This window comes from Sebastes fasciatus, chromosome 15 (genome assembly GCF_043250625.1).
Source record: "Sebastes fasciatus isolate fSebFas1 chromosome 15, fSebFas1.pri, whole genome shotgun sequence".
Classification (NCBI taxonomy): domain Eukaryota; kingdom Metazoa; phylum Chordata; class Actinopteri; order Perciformes; family Sebastidae; genus Sebastes; species Sebastes fasciatus.
In genome coordinates this window covers 15,655,263-15,673,914 of record NC_133809.1, presented here as the reverse complement: position 1 = coordinate 15,673,914, position 18,652 = coordinate 15,655,263, and the positions used below count along the sequence as shown (strand labels likewise).

The following is an 18,652-nucleotide window of genomic DNA, read 5'->3' as shown; positions in this document are numbered from 1 at the left end:
CTCCTGGAATGCTTTTGCTTTAGTTACACAAACCAAACAAGCTTTCTCACCAAGCCAAGACGTTCTCTCTCTCTCTCTCTCTCTCTCTCTCTTTCTCTCTCTCTCTCTCTCTCCCCTCCTGCTCTCCTCAACACCCTTAGCAACCTCTTCAATCAGTCTGCAACACCTTTCCAATCGTTCATCTTTAAAAAAAATCAAGAGAGATTTATTTCAGTGCATATCAGAAAATTAACATTTTTTTCAACAGTCCTGCTCAAAACAAGGTGAAAATAATAAAATAAGGCTCTCAAATATCAGCTCGCTTAATTGATTTATATGGAAACCATATCCAGCTGAGGATCCAGATGTGCTCCCTTCCAGACTAGAACCATCTATTCTGGTCTTGACACACTCTGGCCGTCTGCTTCACCAGAACCATCCCAAGCCCATCTTAAAACATCACTGCTGCTGCTGAGTGATGGTTCCCTGGCCTCCAGGCCCGAGGGAGGGCCGAGGAGCTGAGGAGAGAGGTTGCTCTGTTTTAGTCATTATATTCAATGTGGTGTCTTACTGTGTGATTGGGATCTTGCACACACTGTTAGGAAGCGGTTGTTTATTTCATTTATGGTATCTTCGTATATTCAAGGATGAATTTTTTTGAGTTTTTGTGAAAGCTGCGCTGTCCTATTACTCGCCAACAGCAACTAAATAGTGTTTTCATGTGTGTGAGAGGAGAAGTCGGAGGGTAAGAAGGAGATAGAGGTTGTGTCTGCCCTGTCTCAGCTGGGGATTAGAGTTAAAGCAAGATTTGTTGAGGCCCTGAGAAAAGGGATTTGCAATTTTCCACCACTCGTGTGCACCGCTGTCTACAATTCTTAACCATCTCCGTTCTCACTGGTCCCCTTTTTTACCCTAAACTTTCTTCAATTGAAGTTGGGTTTATGTTGCTGTATTCACCTATATTACATGTTCTACACATTGTCTGTGTGCTCTATGAGAGGTCATGTTGGTTTATTTTAAGCCTGTATTTGAAACAACACAAATTACTGTTATGTTTTTAGTAGGGCTGTCAAAGTTAACGCTTTAACGCCACTAATTTCTTAACGCAATCGATCTTTCGGAGGTTGTAACGGTATCAGTTTTAAAGCTAGAGTGAAGATACTAAGGAATCCATTGGTACCAACCATGTCATAGTAGCTTGTCGTGAAGGAGGTTAAATAATGCTCCAAACTCAAACTAAATTTTGGAGAGGAAAAACTGGCATGGTCATTTTCAAAGGGGTCCCTTGACATGAAAATGGGTTCTTTGGGTACCCACGAGTCTCCGCTTGACAGACATGCCCACTTTATGATCATCACATGCAGTTTTGGGCAAGTCATAGTCAAGTTAACACACTGACAGCTGTTGTTCCCTGTTGGGCTTTAGTTTGCCATGTTATGATTTGAGCATATACTTGACAAATCTCTCTTTAAAGTACATTTTGAACAAATAAAAAATGTGCAATTAATTTGCAATTAATCGCGACTAAATGTTTTAATCGATTGACAGCCCTAGTTTTTAGTGACTTATTGGTATCCTGATTGGCTTTGCTTTGTTGTGAGGCAAGGTTATGTTCATATGACATCAAATTAACCTTCTCGCTCTCCTTCCCTCCAGATATCCGCCACCCAGAGGAGCTATCTCTACTGCGTAAGCCCCGTGATCCCAAGAAGAAGAAGAAAAAGTTGGAGGAGGCAGAGGAGGATGATCTGGAGCTGGAGGGTCCGCTGTTAACCCCTGGATCAGGTGAGCTGATGGACAGTAAGCTCCAACATGGAGAACACACACACACACAAAATATTTCAGCTGAATGTAAAAAGGTTAGTAGGAATACTAATAAACAAAAAGAGGCAAGTGTAAATTTTGCACTTAACGTGTTTAACTGATGAGTTGATTAAGATTTGGCTAATGCAAACTTCAGTTTGTTTAGGTTCAAGGTCTACTTTGAGGTGATTATGGAGTTTTATTTTTGTATTTCATTGTTAAAAGTGATAATCTCGTTTCCCTCAAGCAGCAGGTTGAATAACAGGTTCCACTTGGCTGCTACGGAGCGTCTTGCACTCTGTCTTTGTGTCCGATCGCGCTTGTGGTTCCAAAACCACTAAGATAACTTCAGATCGCTGCGCCCTGCTTCTAGTGACCAAATATGAATGTGTGAGTTTGAGGCCTGCATGGGATCCACAACCCTGGCTCCTGATTTCCTTGGCAGGGAGGAGGAAGAATGGTTGAGATTCCACACATAGTTGGTCACGCTGCCATTTTAAACCCAAACCAGGCTACACAGTTCTCTACTGGCCCTCCTCCCTCCTTCCGCCAGCGACGGGAGAGTTACAATCTTGTGAGCAGGGAGGAGCAGAACAAAACAGGCTGTGCTGCTGTCACAGAGTTAGCATTAACCCAAAACTGCTAACACTATGAGACAGGGTGAATGGGACTCTTTGTGCGGGTTGAGTCTCTTCCTTTTCCCCCGGCCTCTGGTCTGTCCGCTGGCTCCTTAGACTCAGCTCAACATGCATGTATGCGCTCTCATGTGAGTGGAAAGAGGGATATTTATTGGCCCATATATCAAAATAAAATGAGTGATAGAAAACAGCACATGATGTTCACACCCAAAGTTGCATCATTACTTTTCAAGGGCGTGCTACGTGATGCCTCTGGTAGAGATGCATTTTGTTTTCAATGGGCGACTCCTGTCAAACTATTAAGTTGTGCAGAGAAACGGAGTTTCAAAAAGGAATGTGCACAATCTCTTTACACACTTCCTGCGTCCTCCTTATCAGATCACATGCTACAGTCAGAGAGCATATGTCATGGTCAAGTTCTAAGCCGTTATACCGTCTCTCATGGGGAAGGGCTGACCTCTTAGCTCAGGTCTCCTGATAAGAATCACAAGGCTTTGCAGAGAGGCAGCGATGCAATCAGAAGCACAGGCTTCTCCTGTGCAGCTGACTGCTTCTGCACACTCCGCTCCACCGTTGAGATGAAAAGAGGAGCGCTCACTGCAGCTCGCAATGGTCTAACTTGACTTGGTAAACAAAATTCTTTCAGAATTACAGTAATCTTATTTAGAGCTGCACCGATTAGTCGATTCTCAAAATAACCATTTAAAGTATTTTTCAAGCAAGAAATGGCAAACATTCACAGAATCCACACATTTCTGACATTGTAAAGACTAAATGATTAATTAAGAAAATAATCGGTAGATTAATCGATAATGAAAGTCATCGTTAGTTGCAGCACTAAACCAAAATTTCTCCCAGTTACCTTAAGGCCCTGACACACCAAGGCTGTCGGACAGTTTGGGGTCGTCGGTGAGCTTCTGTTGGCCTAGTTTTTGCGGTGTGTCCCGCACTGTCGGCTCTAGTCTGCCCGTGTCGTAGGTTATTTGGCCGTTTCAGCATGTTGAATCGGCGGCGTAGCCCGTCGGTGAGAGAAATCACTCTGATTGGCTGTTCAGCTTAAACGAATCAATGAACGAGAAGAGAAACGGAAGTGAGGAAAGCAAGCAAACGACTAAAGTCAAGAGAGCACACCCAGAAGACTCTTCTCATTTTTCATTCATATCTAATCATTCCAGTACACAGATATTTTCACAGCGACATGGCCATCTGGAATGAGTGAGAGTGGAGTGAAAATGGTCGGCAAACGCTGCTTCGTTTCATGTATGTATCATAACAACGGCTTGCATATCCGCCGTCCTCGGTCTTCCGGTTTCCCTTTTCGAATGACGAATACGGTCTACCGCCGCCTGCTGGTAGGGAGAATTATCTCATCTCACGAAAGCGCAGAACGTACGTGGTAGTCGGCTGTTGGCTGTAGTCTTTGTGATGTGTTCGAGAGCAGCTTTTTGGCCAAAAGACAGGCGCCAGGAGGCGACACAACAGTTGGCCTTTAAGGGGCCTTTTGCCTTTACCTCACCGTCCTTTTGAAAACTTGTTTGCAATTGACAATGCTGATTAAACACATTGATAATAAGAAATAGATTCCTCATATAGTAGCTCAGACACATACAGTACAGAGTACGTATACTGTACAGTGAGGTCCACACTGACCTCAGAAGAAAATGACACGGGTGGAAAGTTATAAGAAGTACATGACCAATTATTTCTACTTAAAGACATGACAATCCTTTTCCAAAACCTCAACGTCTATCCTTAAATGTACCATTTAGGAAACCCCATGTCCTCTGTCTGTCTTCACACTCATGTCCCGACAGAATCGGTCATTTCGTTACAGGAAACATGTTACTAATCCCCAACTGTTGCCCTGACTCAGACTAAGAGCCATGATGATGCCAGCCCATGGAGTCCCTCTGTGCCCACCACATCTTGACGTAACCCCTGTATCTAATTATCTTTCCTGTCAACGTGGAGATCTCAGACATTCAGTACTTACTGTATATATTTGCGCTGCAGTTTATACATGCATGGCTGGGTCACGTTGACCAACGCCTTGTCTGCATTTTCAATCAGACATGCTGTGTTGGATGGAAACGACAGAACCTCACTGGTCGTTCCAGGGTGATCTCCCTCTGAGAAAAGAGGGTAAACTGAGTCATCCACTCTGAGTTTGGCGGTGCCCGTGGAAATGCCACCGATCTCCCCGTTCTCGTATTTCTCTACTTTCCTCTTCTGTTTCCTCCTGTCCTTTTTGTAGAGTTTTCAGTATCTTAAATCTGTCCACTTTATGTTGTTTGTCCCCATCCCGCTTCCTCCCTCCACCTCTTTTCCTGTCTTTCTTTCTCTTACTCTTTCTCCTTTCATCCTAGCCTCTGAGGTAATATACATCGGACCTGTCAAAGGTAAGCTTTCCTCTTCCTCTGTCCTTTACTCTTCAGCACTGCTTCCTCACCCCTTCCTCCCTACCCACCACTCCACCTCCCCACAGCTGGAGTGTTGAGGCCACATGACATCTGTAACCTTCGGGACTAACAGCCGAGTCACCTGACTGCTCCTCCAGAGGAAGTCAGCTGATTCGAGTGGTCACATGATAAAGGCTTTGCCTCTCATTAGCAATTAGCTCACTTTTTCTTCCAGCTTACTCCAGACCTGCTCACTGTGCCTGCTGACTGTTTTTGCAGGATAGCTGATCACCTTTTTAGCTCTTGAAAATGAAAATGGTGATTACTGAGATCGTAAACTATTAGATGTTTCTGCTTTTTAAAGAAGTTCAGAAGGATTATTGGTCCATAATCCTACATACACGCCACAACCAATAGCCCACACAGAAGCTTTGTGTAGAAATCAAATCCACAAGAGACACTTTCATTTATTGACAACCCTCTCATGGTTTACTTCTAGTCTTAACAGCCCATGGTGGTCCATGTCCAGCTCCATCCATCTAAGCCCTCTCTGAATCCCCAGTGTGGGAGCATTAGGGAGTCAAGTCATCTTAACATTCTTCGTTCTCCTTCTCGCCTGCATTGGAGAGTCGGTAAACAGGATGGAGGAGGCCTAGTTGTGTTTTTAATGGGCTGCCAGCTTTCACCTTATGCATGGTCTCTCTGGATATTTGGGATTCCTCAAGAGACCCTTTGGGAGATGGAAGTACTCTCCCTGACCTGATGCACTCAGCATTGGGGGGAAAAAACCTTGAAGGAACAACTGAATAACACCCCCTACTCCCCCACAAGGGATGTGTGGCCACAGCCTGCACCCTGTTCTCATGACCTCAGCTCGCAAACACAAACATACACGTGCACACTCGCAAACACAAACCGAGCCCACTTCCTGATTTCAGAAGGGATTTAGTGGTTTAGCCAGTGTTGCTTCTTGACCTAGGCCCCACAGAGGGAGAGAGGGAACGTGGGAGTACGGGGCCAAAAATACTACCACAAGGCCGGCCAACAGGAAGTGCAAACAGCTTCACTTTGGTGGCTTGCTGATGTTTGCAACCAAAATTCAGACTAATTTAGAAACTAAAGGGAAAAACAAAAGTAAAACATACAGATATATCGACATTTAAATAATTCAGAGCCCTTATTCGTTGAAGATATTTTTCCAATTTCTTATCATCTATATATCCTCCCATATCTTTGCGTTCCCCATCTCCTCTCTGTGGCGAGTTGTGCAGTAGTTTGCTGTGTGCAGTGCATTCCTGCAGGTTTTTTGACTGTGAATAAGTGGGTGACCCTGATCATCGTGTTCTGCGTCATCTGCATGCTGATCCACATCAATCCCACCATCAGCAGGAGGACCGTAGTTGAAGCCACTCATCTGCAAAGTGTGGGCTGGTAGTCACATGGTGTTGTTGACCGCTAGCTGGCCTGGCTAGGCTGCGAGTGTGTGTGTGCTTTTTGAAAAGTTCACTCTGTTTTTGCTGTTCTTGTGGATGTACAGTATTTGTAAATGTGCACTTTTTTTTGCTTTGAAATGGGAGCATTCATTAGTGTCAGTGTGAGACAACAATTATATACAGATGATGTTATATTGTTCCTTTAATGAGTGTGATCATTTTCTTTTTCCTCAGTGCGCTATAAGGGACTAACTGATGACTGTGTGTTTTCAGGGAGCATCTACTCCAGTCCAGGCCTGTACAGTAAGACTATGACCCCCACCTATGACTCCAGAGACGGCAGCCCGCTGTCGCCCACCACTGCCTGGTTTGGGGACAGTCCCCTGTCTGAGGGCAACCCCAGCATCCTTGCTGTCAGCCAGCCAATCTCCTCACCAGACATCCTGGTCAAACTCTACAAGCCCCAGTCCCTGTTGGACAAAGCCAAGATCAACCAGGGGTGAGATGTCTTTGCTTAGTGGTTAGGTGGTTTGTTTAAACTGCTCCTAGTCAGAAATGCTGCGGTGGGATTGCAGTAAATTTAGGGCTGTGTTGCTGATCAGAAAGTTTGTTTGTTTCAGAAGACATTATATTCACTGTCTATTACAGGTGGTTGGACTCATCCAGATCTCTGATGGAGCAGGATGTAAAGGAGAATGAGGTGCTGCTGCTGAGGTTTAAATACCACAGTTTCTTTGACCTCAACCCTAAGGTACGTCCCATAGACACCTGCAGTACACCTTCACCTTGCCAACGAAGTCCCTGAGGACATTTGTTGAGGCCGTGGTGTGCCGGAAAGGCATCAGAGTTGTGTAATAGGGATCCTCAACAAGTGTCATGAGTGAGCACAACCAGCATAGATACTAAAACTGGCAAGGTACTGTAGTTAGTGTGAGTATTTTTTGTTTATATATATATAATTGCAGGGATTTTATCCTGTAAAGTTTACAATAAAGAACATACTGATAAGTTAAAGGAGACCTACCCATCAGTCTGTTTACTACCGCACATGTGAAAAGGTTGCAAAAAAAAAAAGAAGCCTATTATGGCTCCAGAGGGAGCGATGCAAAATATGTGAAAAAACTTTTTCAGATTGTTTTCATTTTCAGTTTGAAAATGAAAACAATCTGGCGTTGTGGATTTAGAAAGACGCTTACCAGTACTACTACTACTCCGTAGCCCGCTCCTCATCTCTGCTCCAGGCTGAGGATACATTAGCCACTACTAGCATAACACACAAAACACTGTCGACGATCGAGGTGCATTGTGGGTAATGTAGGCAGGCACCAGGTTCTGACAAGGAAGAAGAATATGTGGAATAAAAAAGATGATCTCTTAGGGCTGTCCTCGACCAAAGAAAATCTAAGTCGACTAATCGATTAGATAATTTAATCAACAGATCTGATTCTCAACAAAGCACCACTTTAAATCTCGTGTTTACCACACATGTGCTCATAAGTTTCTTGGAAACAAGTAATTCAGCATGAAAAAAAAAGCATAACAAATTACTAATCAACTAAATCTTAGTTGACTAAGACCTAAACAACCCATTAGTCGACTAATCGACTAAGAGGGGGCAGCCCTAAATCTCTGATTCTTCTGCATTGATTTTCATCCTTTTTTTACTTTCCATCGAGAGTCCGACAATATTCGTGCCATGCTAAATTGGTGTAATTCTTTTTGAAAGTCAGTGGACAACAGTCATGATGCCTTTAACCGCATACAACTTCTAACTGGTGCTTCACACAAATCTAGTTGTGTTCTGTGTGTATCAGAGAGCGTGAGAGTCTGTGTTTACTCACTGTTTGTTTGTTTGTATGTTAACCTCTGGGACAAACCTCTCTACAGTATGATGCCATCCGGGTGAACCAGCTCTATGAGCAGTCCAAGTGGGCCATCCTGCTGGAGGAAATTGAGTGCACGGAGGAGGAAATGATGATGTTTGCTGCCCTGCAGGTAAAGAGCCTGTGTGTGTTTGCGTCTGTGTGTGTGTGTGCCTGATGTTAATTTTCCCGTTTCAGCATTCGTTTGTCGGGGTCTGAGATTTGAAGACCCGCAGTCCTCTTTTCATGGGGAAATGGGCACATTGCTTTCTCAGCCGCAAGCTAATGAATTGGATGGGCTTCCAGCCCAAAGCTGAGACATCTGGCTGCCAGTTCTGCTGCACGCACACTAAAACTTCGCTATCGCACATCGATGCAGAATGAGTTAATGGGGACATTATCGCACGTATTCCCACTGGGCTTCTCAATATACCTCAATATCAATCAATTCCCTTTATTTCTGTCTCATAGTTCAAAGAAAAACGGGAGTCAATAGCCTTTTGAACAAAAATACCTCTTATGAATAATTAATTACAATTAACTTGAAAGACATTAATGCTTTTACTGCACTTGGTTAAATCGAGTGTGCCTCTGAATGTCTGGAAACCAGGCCTGCTGAGTCATCATGACAAAGAAATAAAAACATCATGTCCAGCCACTCATCCGGAGCTGGTCTGGCCATCAGACACACAAGTTTAATGGAAGATCAAGAGGAGGAGAACTGGGGAGCAGTGGAAGTGATATACAGATGTGAGTCCCTTTAGCCCTCCTCAGGTCTAGGGGTGGTGGCCCTGCTATTTCTGACCCTCGTAAACTGTGGGAGCCAAGACCCGAGGACGCCACTCTGTCCTCACCCCCAGGGTAATTATAGAGCATCTTGGGCCACAGGACCCGGTGCCTCGGCCCCAGACCACCCACCCCCAGCAAGACACCATCTCGTAGACCTGCTCACTTTACACTCTGAGGTGTTAGGTGTGTTTCATCAGACCCGTTATAATTACACCTAACTGGTGTCTTGTTACTCCCCCTGAGAGAGATGCTAATCCGGGTGTTTAGACTGGCGGTTTGTCGCTACCTGTCTTTTAGCACTTTTGATAGCTACTACTGTGTTTCAGCTGGGTGGCATGAGCTCAGGGCTTTTGGCTAAGGTTTCACTGGTGAGAGTAGATACACATGATCTAAATAAAGAGCAGTGATTGTCCACATCCAGTATGTTGCTGGCTTGTGTTAGCATGCAATCACCTGGAGGTTTTACTTTGGCAGTAGATAGACATGAGGTAATCGGCACTCAAGAACAGTAACCGACCTCATAGTCACCAACTTTGGGCACAGGTTGAACCTCAGCAGACAAACACTCATGCACACAAACAGGAAACCGATGTTAAAGCTTTTTTAAAAAGACAGTCAGAGTGGACGAGGCGGAGGAGTGGAGCGTCACGGCGAGCTCTTTGTCCCGCATTCTGTAACCTTAGCTGGGCTAAAGCCTCACATATCTCTCTCTCTCTCAAACTCTGCCTCTGAATCTCTCACTCTCTCGACAGCTGTTCATTCATATATTGGTGGAGGGTTGGTGATGGGTTGACATTATAAATACCATTTGTCAACAGGTTGTATTTAGTGTCTGTGACTCACACTAAGAGGTAAACACGGTCAGGTTTACGGTAATGGGCCCATCCCGATTAATTGGTGTTTCTCTCATCGTTATAGTTCCAGTCTCACATATGTTTCAAGTAAAAACAATTTCTTAGCCTGTTACAGTTCAATGACATGCTGAGAACACAGTGTTCAAACCTTATTTCTGTCAGTGAATCATCATCACTAACCATCTTTTCCTCACCTTGAAACTAGTCTCCTCATCTTTCATCACTGATGAACCCAATGGTGCATACTGGCTAACGTAAATGCCAACACATCTTTAAGTATTTATGTGGCCAATTCGCTTTTATAAGATAAAGTTGGAGGGTTTCTGCACCGGTAGCAAACATAGCAGGAAACTTTATAGAAATCAGCAAAACTGTTGACGAAGGAGTTGGAGTTGGAGACTTTTCGAGATATTCTTAGCCATTACCTCCTCCTTTACTTTCTTAAATCAATCTCTGGGACTTTCTTTCTAGTGGATAACATGATTCTGTAACTGGCAAGATTTGTAGGTTTTAACAGTTCTGTGAGCACAGGACTTTGAAACCTTGTCCACAGCACCTTTGTTCCAACTAGCCCTCCAAAACCCCTGGAGTGCACACTGAAAATGTATGTCTAAAAGTGGGATATTAAGAAAAACATTCTCAATTTCTCTGTATCTAACTGGTTCATATGCATGACTGAGAAGTCTATAAACATAAAGACAATTGGTTTGATAATTTCTTGTTTGACCGAAGTGGAAAATTACAGATTAAATGTCTGGAAATATGTAATCTTGGGGTGGGGCCCCACGATACAATACTATCACGATACGATCTTATTGCGATTTTAGTATTATTATAGTATTGAGATAAAATATATTGAGATATATTGTGATTTATTGCCCTTTTTCAACTGCAAATGATGCAGTTTGTCAACATCTGTTTCATCTAATAAGATACAGTTTTCACTCTGTTCATCTCAGAGTTTTCATTCAGGTTTCTTGAGGTCAGAGGTCAAGGGACCCCTTTGAAAATGGCCATGCCAGTATTTCCTCACCAAAATTTTGCGCAACTTTGGAGCGTTACTTAGCGAAAGACAGAATAGCGGCAGTTGGATTGTTTGGAGGTTAATAGTTTATATAATAAAAGATCGATTCTTGACATCCCTGTATCAATACAATATTGCCACACATAATATCGCAATACTATGCTGTATCGTTTTTTTCCCCCCACCCCTAATGTAATCTCAAAATAGAAAATGTGTAGAAACTGTGGTTTAACACAGCTTACTTTAGTACAAAATACTTTAAAAATGGACCTAACTGGGGTTATCTCTTTCTTTTCCTCAGTACCACATCAACAAGCTGTCAATCATGTCTTCAGACAACCACATGAATAACAGCGAGAAGGAGGTGGATGAGGTGGATGCAGCCCTGTCAGACCTGGAAATTACTTTGGAGGGAGGGAAGACGTCCAACACACTGGTATGACACAACACCGCCACAGCTTCACATTCACCACAGGAAATACTTTTTGGTTGTGGATTACGTGTGCTGTGCTCCAAACTCATTATTTGACTTTATTTTCCCAATTGCAGCAGCTTGGCAGTCTTGTTTGGTCCTTTTATTTCTCTAGTGTATTCATCAGCCGTATTAAACAGGAGCTTAGACACTGAACACTGAACCCAGGGGAGGGGAAATCACAATGAATTTCACTGGAAGTGCTAAATTTCACACAGTAATTCATGAGGCCTGCATCTGACAAAAGACTGGGTGCGTGAGATATTTGACACTTAAACAAACCCAACAAAGGCTGCGTGTTACATGGATACGTCAAATATATGTGTCCATTATTACCGCAGCCCCCGCCTCAAGAACTTGTTAAGTTTATACAGCTTATCAGAGGAAACTGAGCTTTGAGATATTAGATAAGACGTGTTGTCCTTAGCATACTCTAGTGAGCAGTGACATTGAAACTGCACATAAAGTTGAGCCTGAGGTCATTGTTTTGTTTGTTTAACCATTGTTTTATATTAAAATCTTCCAGGTTTATACTGATAATGTGTTTTTTCACTTCCTCCTAGGGTGACATCACATCTATTCCTGAGCTAGCGGACTATGTCAAAGTCTTCAAGTAAGTCCACATCCAGAGCTACCTGATCTTTCCACTGTTATCAAAAGAACACCGTGTATGAATGCGTGCAAAGCATTTGTCCGAAAGATGTTGAGTCTCTCAGAGAACCGGGAAATAACATTTTCTGGCTAAATGAGAGAGAGAGAGAGAGCAGTTGTCTGGTTTTCATCAGTGTAATTGGCCGCATTTTTTTTGCCAAAGGACATTTACAGGCTGAGCTTTCAGTTTAGCTTTTCAAAGTGATTACAGTTGGACCAAGCATATTAACTATATTAATTTTTGGCTTTAAGCCTTTGCTGACTGGCAGGTGGCACCTGGGGTAGTTGTCTCATAAAATGTATAAAAACCATAGGCGGGTGGGGTGATACCAAGAGGCATTTCCTCTTTAATGGTCTTCCATTAATGTTCACGTCCAATGCTGGATCCTTTCCTATTCACCTTGCTGACTTTGCACTTGAGAAGCTCTCCCTCTTTTTCTCTTTTCTGCTCTGTTCTCACTTATGATCAGGGCTGTAGTCAAGACCAACTGAATTGAGTCCAAGTCTGGTACAAGGCCAGGCCCATCGAGTCAGAATCAAGACCAAGTCCAGAGCAAATCGAGTCGTGTTGAAGGCGATAGTGTCCAATGCTAATATAGTGATTAAGGAGTTAGGATGGAGGATTTAGGTTTGAGGATCGTTTCTAAAGGTCCGTATTTTCACACATCATGTTTGTAGAATCAGCCAAAGTTCTGTACAACTGATCCTGAATCAGCAGCCAGGAACAACTTGACCAGTTCTCAATAGCCGAGTCCAGCAAGGCACGTGACCAAGACAAGTGCAAGACTTTAAAAAAAAAAAAGTGGTCTTGAAACCAGACTGGAGTACTGCAGCTCTGCTTATGATCTATAATCTTATGAAGAAAATCTGTGTTTTTTTCCATCTGTAGTCTGACGTGTCTCTCTCTCTCTGTCAAATATTTTTTCCAGACCCAAGAAACTGACACTGAAGGGCTATAAGCAGTACTGGTGCACATTCAAGGATATCACAATTTCCTGTTACAAGAGTAAAGAGGAGGCACACGGGACACCTGCTCTACAAATGAATCTTAGAGGTGCAAAACAACACAAAAATCTGTCATTTCATGCCTGTGCAAGAATGCAATGCTTCATTTATTTCTGTCTAAAGAAATGGGTGTGATCTTTGACCTCTTCTTCCGCTCTGCATTTTGGCTTCCGTGTGCAGGTTGTGAGGTAACTCCAGATGTTAACATCTCGGGTCAGAAATTCAACATCAAGTTGCTAATCCCCGTGGCGGATGGCATGAATGAGATCTGGCTTCGGTGTGACACGGTAAGGCTGAAGTTAGTTAGTGCACCGTTTAAGATCAGTTCTTGTCCTTTTTAACTGTTTTTTTAATTATCAGTGTTTGTCTTTCTTCTCCAGGAGAAACAGTACGCCCACTGGATGGCCGCGTGTCGCTTGGCCTCTAAAGGGAAGACCATGGCCGACAGCTCTTACAACCTGGAGGTCCAGAACATCCTGTCCTTCCTCAAGATGCAACACATGAACCGTGACCCTCAGATCATTGAGCCGATCACCACCGATATCAACCCAGAGTGCCTGGTGTCGCCTCGCTACCTGAAGAAGTACAGGAACAAGCAGGTAAGCCACGCAAGCTGCGTTTCAAACACACAGCTTCTGAATACGTGGAAGTGTGTAGTTACAAAAGAGACAGACATACAGAAGGCAACTCTAATGTGTATTTTGTGTGAGGTTGTTTACTTGTTTGATAAGTCGGTTGCGGGGTTAGATGGAGCAGCGTCTGATGCTTCCCAGATGGGCGCCTCCTGGCATCAGGCTTGTCTTGCACTGGAATGTAGCCTCCCTCTACTCCCCCTCCTTTACTCTCCTCCTCCTCTTCCCTCCCTTCCTCTCCTCTCCCCACCCCCCACCTCTCTGTCCGAGTGGAAACCAGGACAGCAGACGTCCAAACCACTCAACATGCTTACAGTAGAGCTGCTCATATCAGACCGTAATGGATACCGTCTCTGCTCTCGCGGCCTTTTTGCTCGTAGACAAAAGCGTAGAGATCTCAGCCGCTGGGCTTGTACGTAGGTGCTCGGTTAATCCGGTGATAAAACGCGGTCACCTCTTCTGAGCGACGGCAGCACGCCGCCGGCAAACATCTTGATAACCAGGTGTGGAATTTAAACACTGAGAATCAATTAACGTTCTTGTAGGAAAATTCTACAATGTGCCCGGCAGATTTGCATGTAAGCAACAGGCTGGTGCGTGTGTGTACATTGGAACAGCTGAGTACACGGCTGCCATAGCTGTGTTAGCTGGCGATGGGGGAGGGAGGGAGAGAGCTTACTCACTCAGTCTGCTTTTGGTTAAAGTTGAAGTAGAAAAATGGAATGGTGCTAGGAGGGCTGGAGGGATGTTGGGAAGGTGTTGGTAGTACCGTAAGTGATGACTCAGAAATAGTCTGGGCCTGAAATATAATGGATGTCTAGAGAGAGAGAGAGGTGGACAGAAAGATGGATTCATGTCCTGTAAATGGGTGGTTGAGTATGCTGCAGGGAACTTCTAGTGGGCCACAATCTAAACCAGACTTGTTCTTTGTTTCTTTGATACTCCTGAAACCGAGGAAACGCGAATATGACGTGGCTCTTTTGACCCATTCATGTGGAACTGCTGTCAGAGGTTAATATCTGAACGTCAGCTGTAGTTCACATACAGCGCTGCTAAAAATAAGAGTTAATCCAAAATTGCAGAAGTACCAAATAGAGTTTCAGTTCTCTATTTCTCTATTTGTTTCATTTTTTCCTGGTTTTAGTAGTCAGGGAATCCCTTAAATATAGCTGAGGACGTCAATGATCAGAATCGGAAATACTTAGAGCCCTGGGGGGAAATTTGGACGTCACAGTTGCTTTTATATAAAAGCATAAAGAAATGTGAGAAAATAGAAATAAAGGAGTTTGCACACATCTGTATAGAAATATATAAATAATAAGAAATTAGAAATATGTGCATCAAACTCATACAATATATAACCACAGTGTAATATGTGCAGTGTAAATACAAAATGCTGAGAAGTGGCATCTATTAAGTTTGTTAAATATGAATGCAATAATATTATAAATAAGAATTAAATACAAGTATTTCTTGAAATGTACAGTATAAATGTATTATTAATGACAGAATGAGTATTGCACAGTTGAATTATTGTACTATTTATGGTACAGTTTAATCCGTATTGCACATGAGAATAATAAGAAATGACGAGGTAGTAGCTGCTGACGGGTGAAATAAGTCCAGGTCTATTGACTCAGAGGAATGACTTCCTGTGGCGCTCCTGTAGTGCATCTCGGTGGAATCTAACAGTCTAACATGAAATTAATTTACCATCTCTAATAGTAAAGCCGGTTCGCCAAACCTGAGGAGGGGTTATGTGGGTTTAACCCATGTCATGTCAGTATGTTGGCCTGAAAGAGAGAGAAGTCCTGGCTTGGTTAGTTTCTGTTCCACTAGCATTTGGATCACTATATGCTGCACTATACATTAGTTTAACATGATAGTGAGGTTTCCTTTACATATTCATTCTACAGTGACAGACTGTGCTGAGCAGTGATATTTTAGCAGCTCTTCATTTAAATCAAGATGAAACGATAATGTTTTGTTAGCATTTAAGAACTACAGCTCCCATGAACCATATGCATGCCATCAAAACCTCGTGGGAGCTGTAATTAACGTAATAATAATCTTAGTTAGACTCATGAGCTGTTGAAATGTTACTTTCCACTGACCCATTTTGTACAGACAGATGGTTTATGTTTTTTAGAATATGGACAGAAAACTCCGGTATCATGTTTAGGTTTTCTTAGAAAGACAAATCCAGACATTGCCTGGAATAGAGGCTAGTTTGAACAGGGGGCAGGACTTATTAGAGTTTTTAGTGGTATTAGCCCAGCAGGGTGTGTGTCCAACTGGGGCCATGGTTCTTTCTGGTTCCGGCTCCAGTCTCCCTCATTAATCCCAGTCTGATAGGGGGTATCCCCAGGCACTCAACATGAAAGAGTAGTGACACATGTACAGTATGTGTATGCACCCGTGCACTCACACATGTAGTGGGCGTGGAGCATCAGGAAATGAGCCGTGCCTGGGAATGCTGCGCGGGAAAAGTGTCTGTGAGAAAAAGCCCATTCGCTCTCAGTCAGCTGCGACCCCTCCCCTCCCTGCCCCCCTTAAACTGGACTTCCTGTTGCGACACTGGACCGGGGAGACTTCCGTGCCGTGGCTCCCAGCGGATACACACACAGGAATTTTTAGATTACTCTGACCGCGGTGTGGTCTCTGGCCAAATCGATAAATTTACACAAGAGAAAACAAGCATTAAAGACACAATAATAAACTCCTGGAGAGTGGAGACATGGCGCTCCTCCTGCTGCTTGGTAGATACCGCCATCCTGTGGTTGAAAGGGGAATTACAGAGAAACTGTGTGCTTCTTTTTATGGCCCATTGTGAAAGTATGTTATTAATAAACCATTATGAAATGTACAGTTCCTTGTGTAACCTCCCTCTTTTCTCTTAGAATAAATGAGACAGTGTCTCTGACTGCTGCTGTACTCTCTCTCTCCTTCTTGTGGCTGAATACCGCATGACCTCCACAGCCCCTCTCCCCACTTTGTTTCTGTTATTACAATTACGGCCTCCTACTTTTATTGTTTTGGATCTTTCCTCCCTCGACATTGATCTTACCTGCTTGTTCTCTTTGTCCAATCTGTCTTTCTTTCCCTCTCTTCTTGTATGCATCTCCTTCATTCCTTCTGTGCCCTTCTCCCACCTCCCACCTCCCACCTTCAGCCAGGCTCTATCAGGGACTTGGTAAGTTGAGTTATGTGTCCACTGGGTGCCTTTTTAAAACCTTAGATTCATGTATGTGCATGTTTGTTTGAACTCTGAACACTTTTTGTGTCTGCGTTGCCTCACCTAACCAAAAGTAGTGCAGCTGTTTAACATGTCATAGTGGCTGGTAGTCACAGTAGAATAGATACAATCCTACTTGTTGGTTTATTTGTTTGTTTGTTTGTTTGTTACTAGCTCTAATGTCTTCAGGGTGCCATAAGACAAGCAAATGACACATAATTCTATTGATACAATAATAGAGCATCTATTCTAAAGTGCAATTTAGCACTTCCGATTCCCTCATTTTGAAGTCAATGGGTTTTTTTTAATGGGCTTTTAGTTAGATGCCTGAAATAAGGTCTGTGGTTAACACAAGCTGAAGAGATTTTTACGTTTTGTTCTACGATATAAAATACGTAAATATCCCACTCGTGAATTTTTAAGCTTTTATTTTTCTTTAAAAAGGTGGTTGCTAACAAGTGGCTAATATAGACTACAAAACGTCATCATTACAACCTCATTGTGTATACTCACGCTCAAGCGAGTGTTGTGTAGTTTATAGCCTAACGTTAGCTTTGTACTTCTGGCAATTGCATTCACACTTCAAAAATCATAGTATCGTAAACATGTGTTTGCCACAGAGCTTATTTTTCTGCAATAATCCAAAATCCAATGGAAAAATCTCATTGGCTTTTTGTTGAGGGAACCCATGACGATGCTAACTTCCTGGTTGGTTTTCCAAAATACATCATCCCTGCAGCACTCTATTGTGTTAGTAGTTTTCTTTACCAGTAGGGACAACAAGTGATGCTACAAAAACCACAATATTCAGTAAAATAAATGAACCATGCAGGTGTTTTTGCATGTTTAGCCCATTTAACATTATTTTTATATACATAATATTAATGCAGAACATTTAACAAAGCAAATCATAAGTTATTTTTGATTAAGGGAAGCTTTAATGGGTTTGTGAGTTATGTGTTTTATTTTTCCATCTGTAAAATATGGAAAGTAGAGACTAGAAACTTGCTGAGAGTTAGTGATCCATCACAGTAAAGCTCATTTATTTTGTAGTTATTTGTTGAATCATACTGCAGAGTGTTGCTTCTGAACACCAACAAAATTATCAACCTCATCAATTAATTCCCGACACCCATATTTGTTTTTTCTTCTGTAAAATGTGGGAGGTTGGCAAAATGAATTTCACTGTGATGGATTACTTATTACTTCCTCTGGATGTCTCTGCTACACCGCTTCTCCAGTTGAAATAGTTGATGTAGGGAGAGTAGGGGAATACACACATGCATGCACACTCGCACCTTAACCTTAGTCTGGCTCTCCAGGGGACTCGTAGGTTAATATTTGTTTGTCTGTTTATTTTGTAGCGGTGTGAAGTAGAGTTTGACTGTGACAGCCTTCTGCTTATTGGCTGACGCTGTGTGTGCTGATGGCTTCATGGAATTAGCCACAGCTTGTTTACGCACCGAGTGTGTTTTGTGGATTTGGGTGCATCAGGTGGTTGGAGTGTGGTGATGGGATGCATTTGTTTACAGCGGGGAGTTTGTTGGGTGTTTGTCGAGACTCAGATGGCGGGAGCATACCGAAACTGTCACGTGTGTAATGTCTGTGATTGTGTATTTGTCAGATTTCAGCCCGGATCCTTGAAGCCCACCAGAATGTGGCCCAGATGAGTCTCATCGAGGCCAAGATGCGCTTCATCCAGGCGTGGCAGTCCCTGCCTGAGTTCGGAATGACTCATTTCCTCGCCAAGTAAGCTGATGTGTTTTTTACCCTTCTATCTCCGTCGCCCACTCTCTCAGTTGTAGGCCTATGTGCGTGACAGTGACTCATGTTGTCAATTAATCTGCACACTTTAATTTCACTGTGGATTCTCTTC

The 18,652-nt window shown here is 43.1% G+C and overlaps 1 protein-coding gene across 4 annotated transcripts in view; it reads left to right on the top strand.

Annotated features, from left to right (window-relative positions):
- Positions 1-18,652, top strand: part of fermt2 (FERM domain containing kindlin 2) — a 48,424-nt gene that overhangs the window by 25,996 nt on the left and 3,776 nt on the right. The window contains exons 4-15 of one of the 4 annotated variants that reach the window (XM_074661327.1): positions 1,636-1,764; positions 4,787-4,819; positions 6,526-6,751; positions 6,901-7,003; positions 8,140-8,247; positions 11,083-11,217; positions 11,817-11,866; positions 12,834-12,958; positions 13,090-13,196; positions 13,290-13,508; positions 16,714-16,734; positions 18,401-18,525. In XM_074661327.1, coding sequence (XP_074517428.1) covers positions 1,636-1,764; positions 4,787-4,819; positions 6,526-6,751; positions 6,901-7,003; positions 8,140-8,247; positions 11,083-11,217; positions 11,817-11,866; positions 12,834-12,958; positions 13,090-13,196; positions 13,290-13,508; positions 16,714-16,734; positions 18,401-18,525 — 1,381 coding nt within the window. The remainder of the gene's footprint in view (positions 1-1,635; positions 1,765-4,786; positions 4,820-6,525; positions 6,752-6,900; positions 7,004-8,139; positions 8,248-11,082; positions 11,218-11,816; positions 11,867-12,833; positions 12,959-13,089; positions 13,197-13,289; positions 13,509-16,713; positions 16,735-18,400; positions 18,526-18,652) is intronic. The other 3 variants (XM_074661329.1, XM_074661328.1, XM_074661330.1) reach the window with 3 other exon arrangements.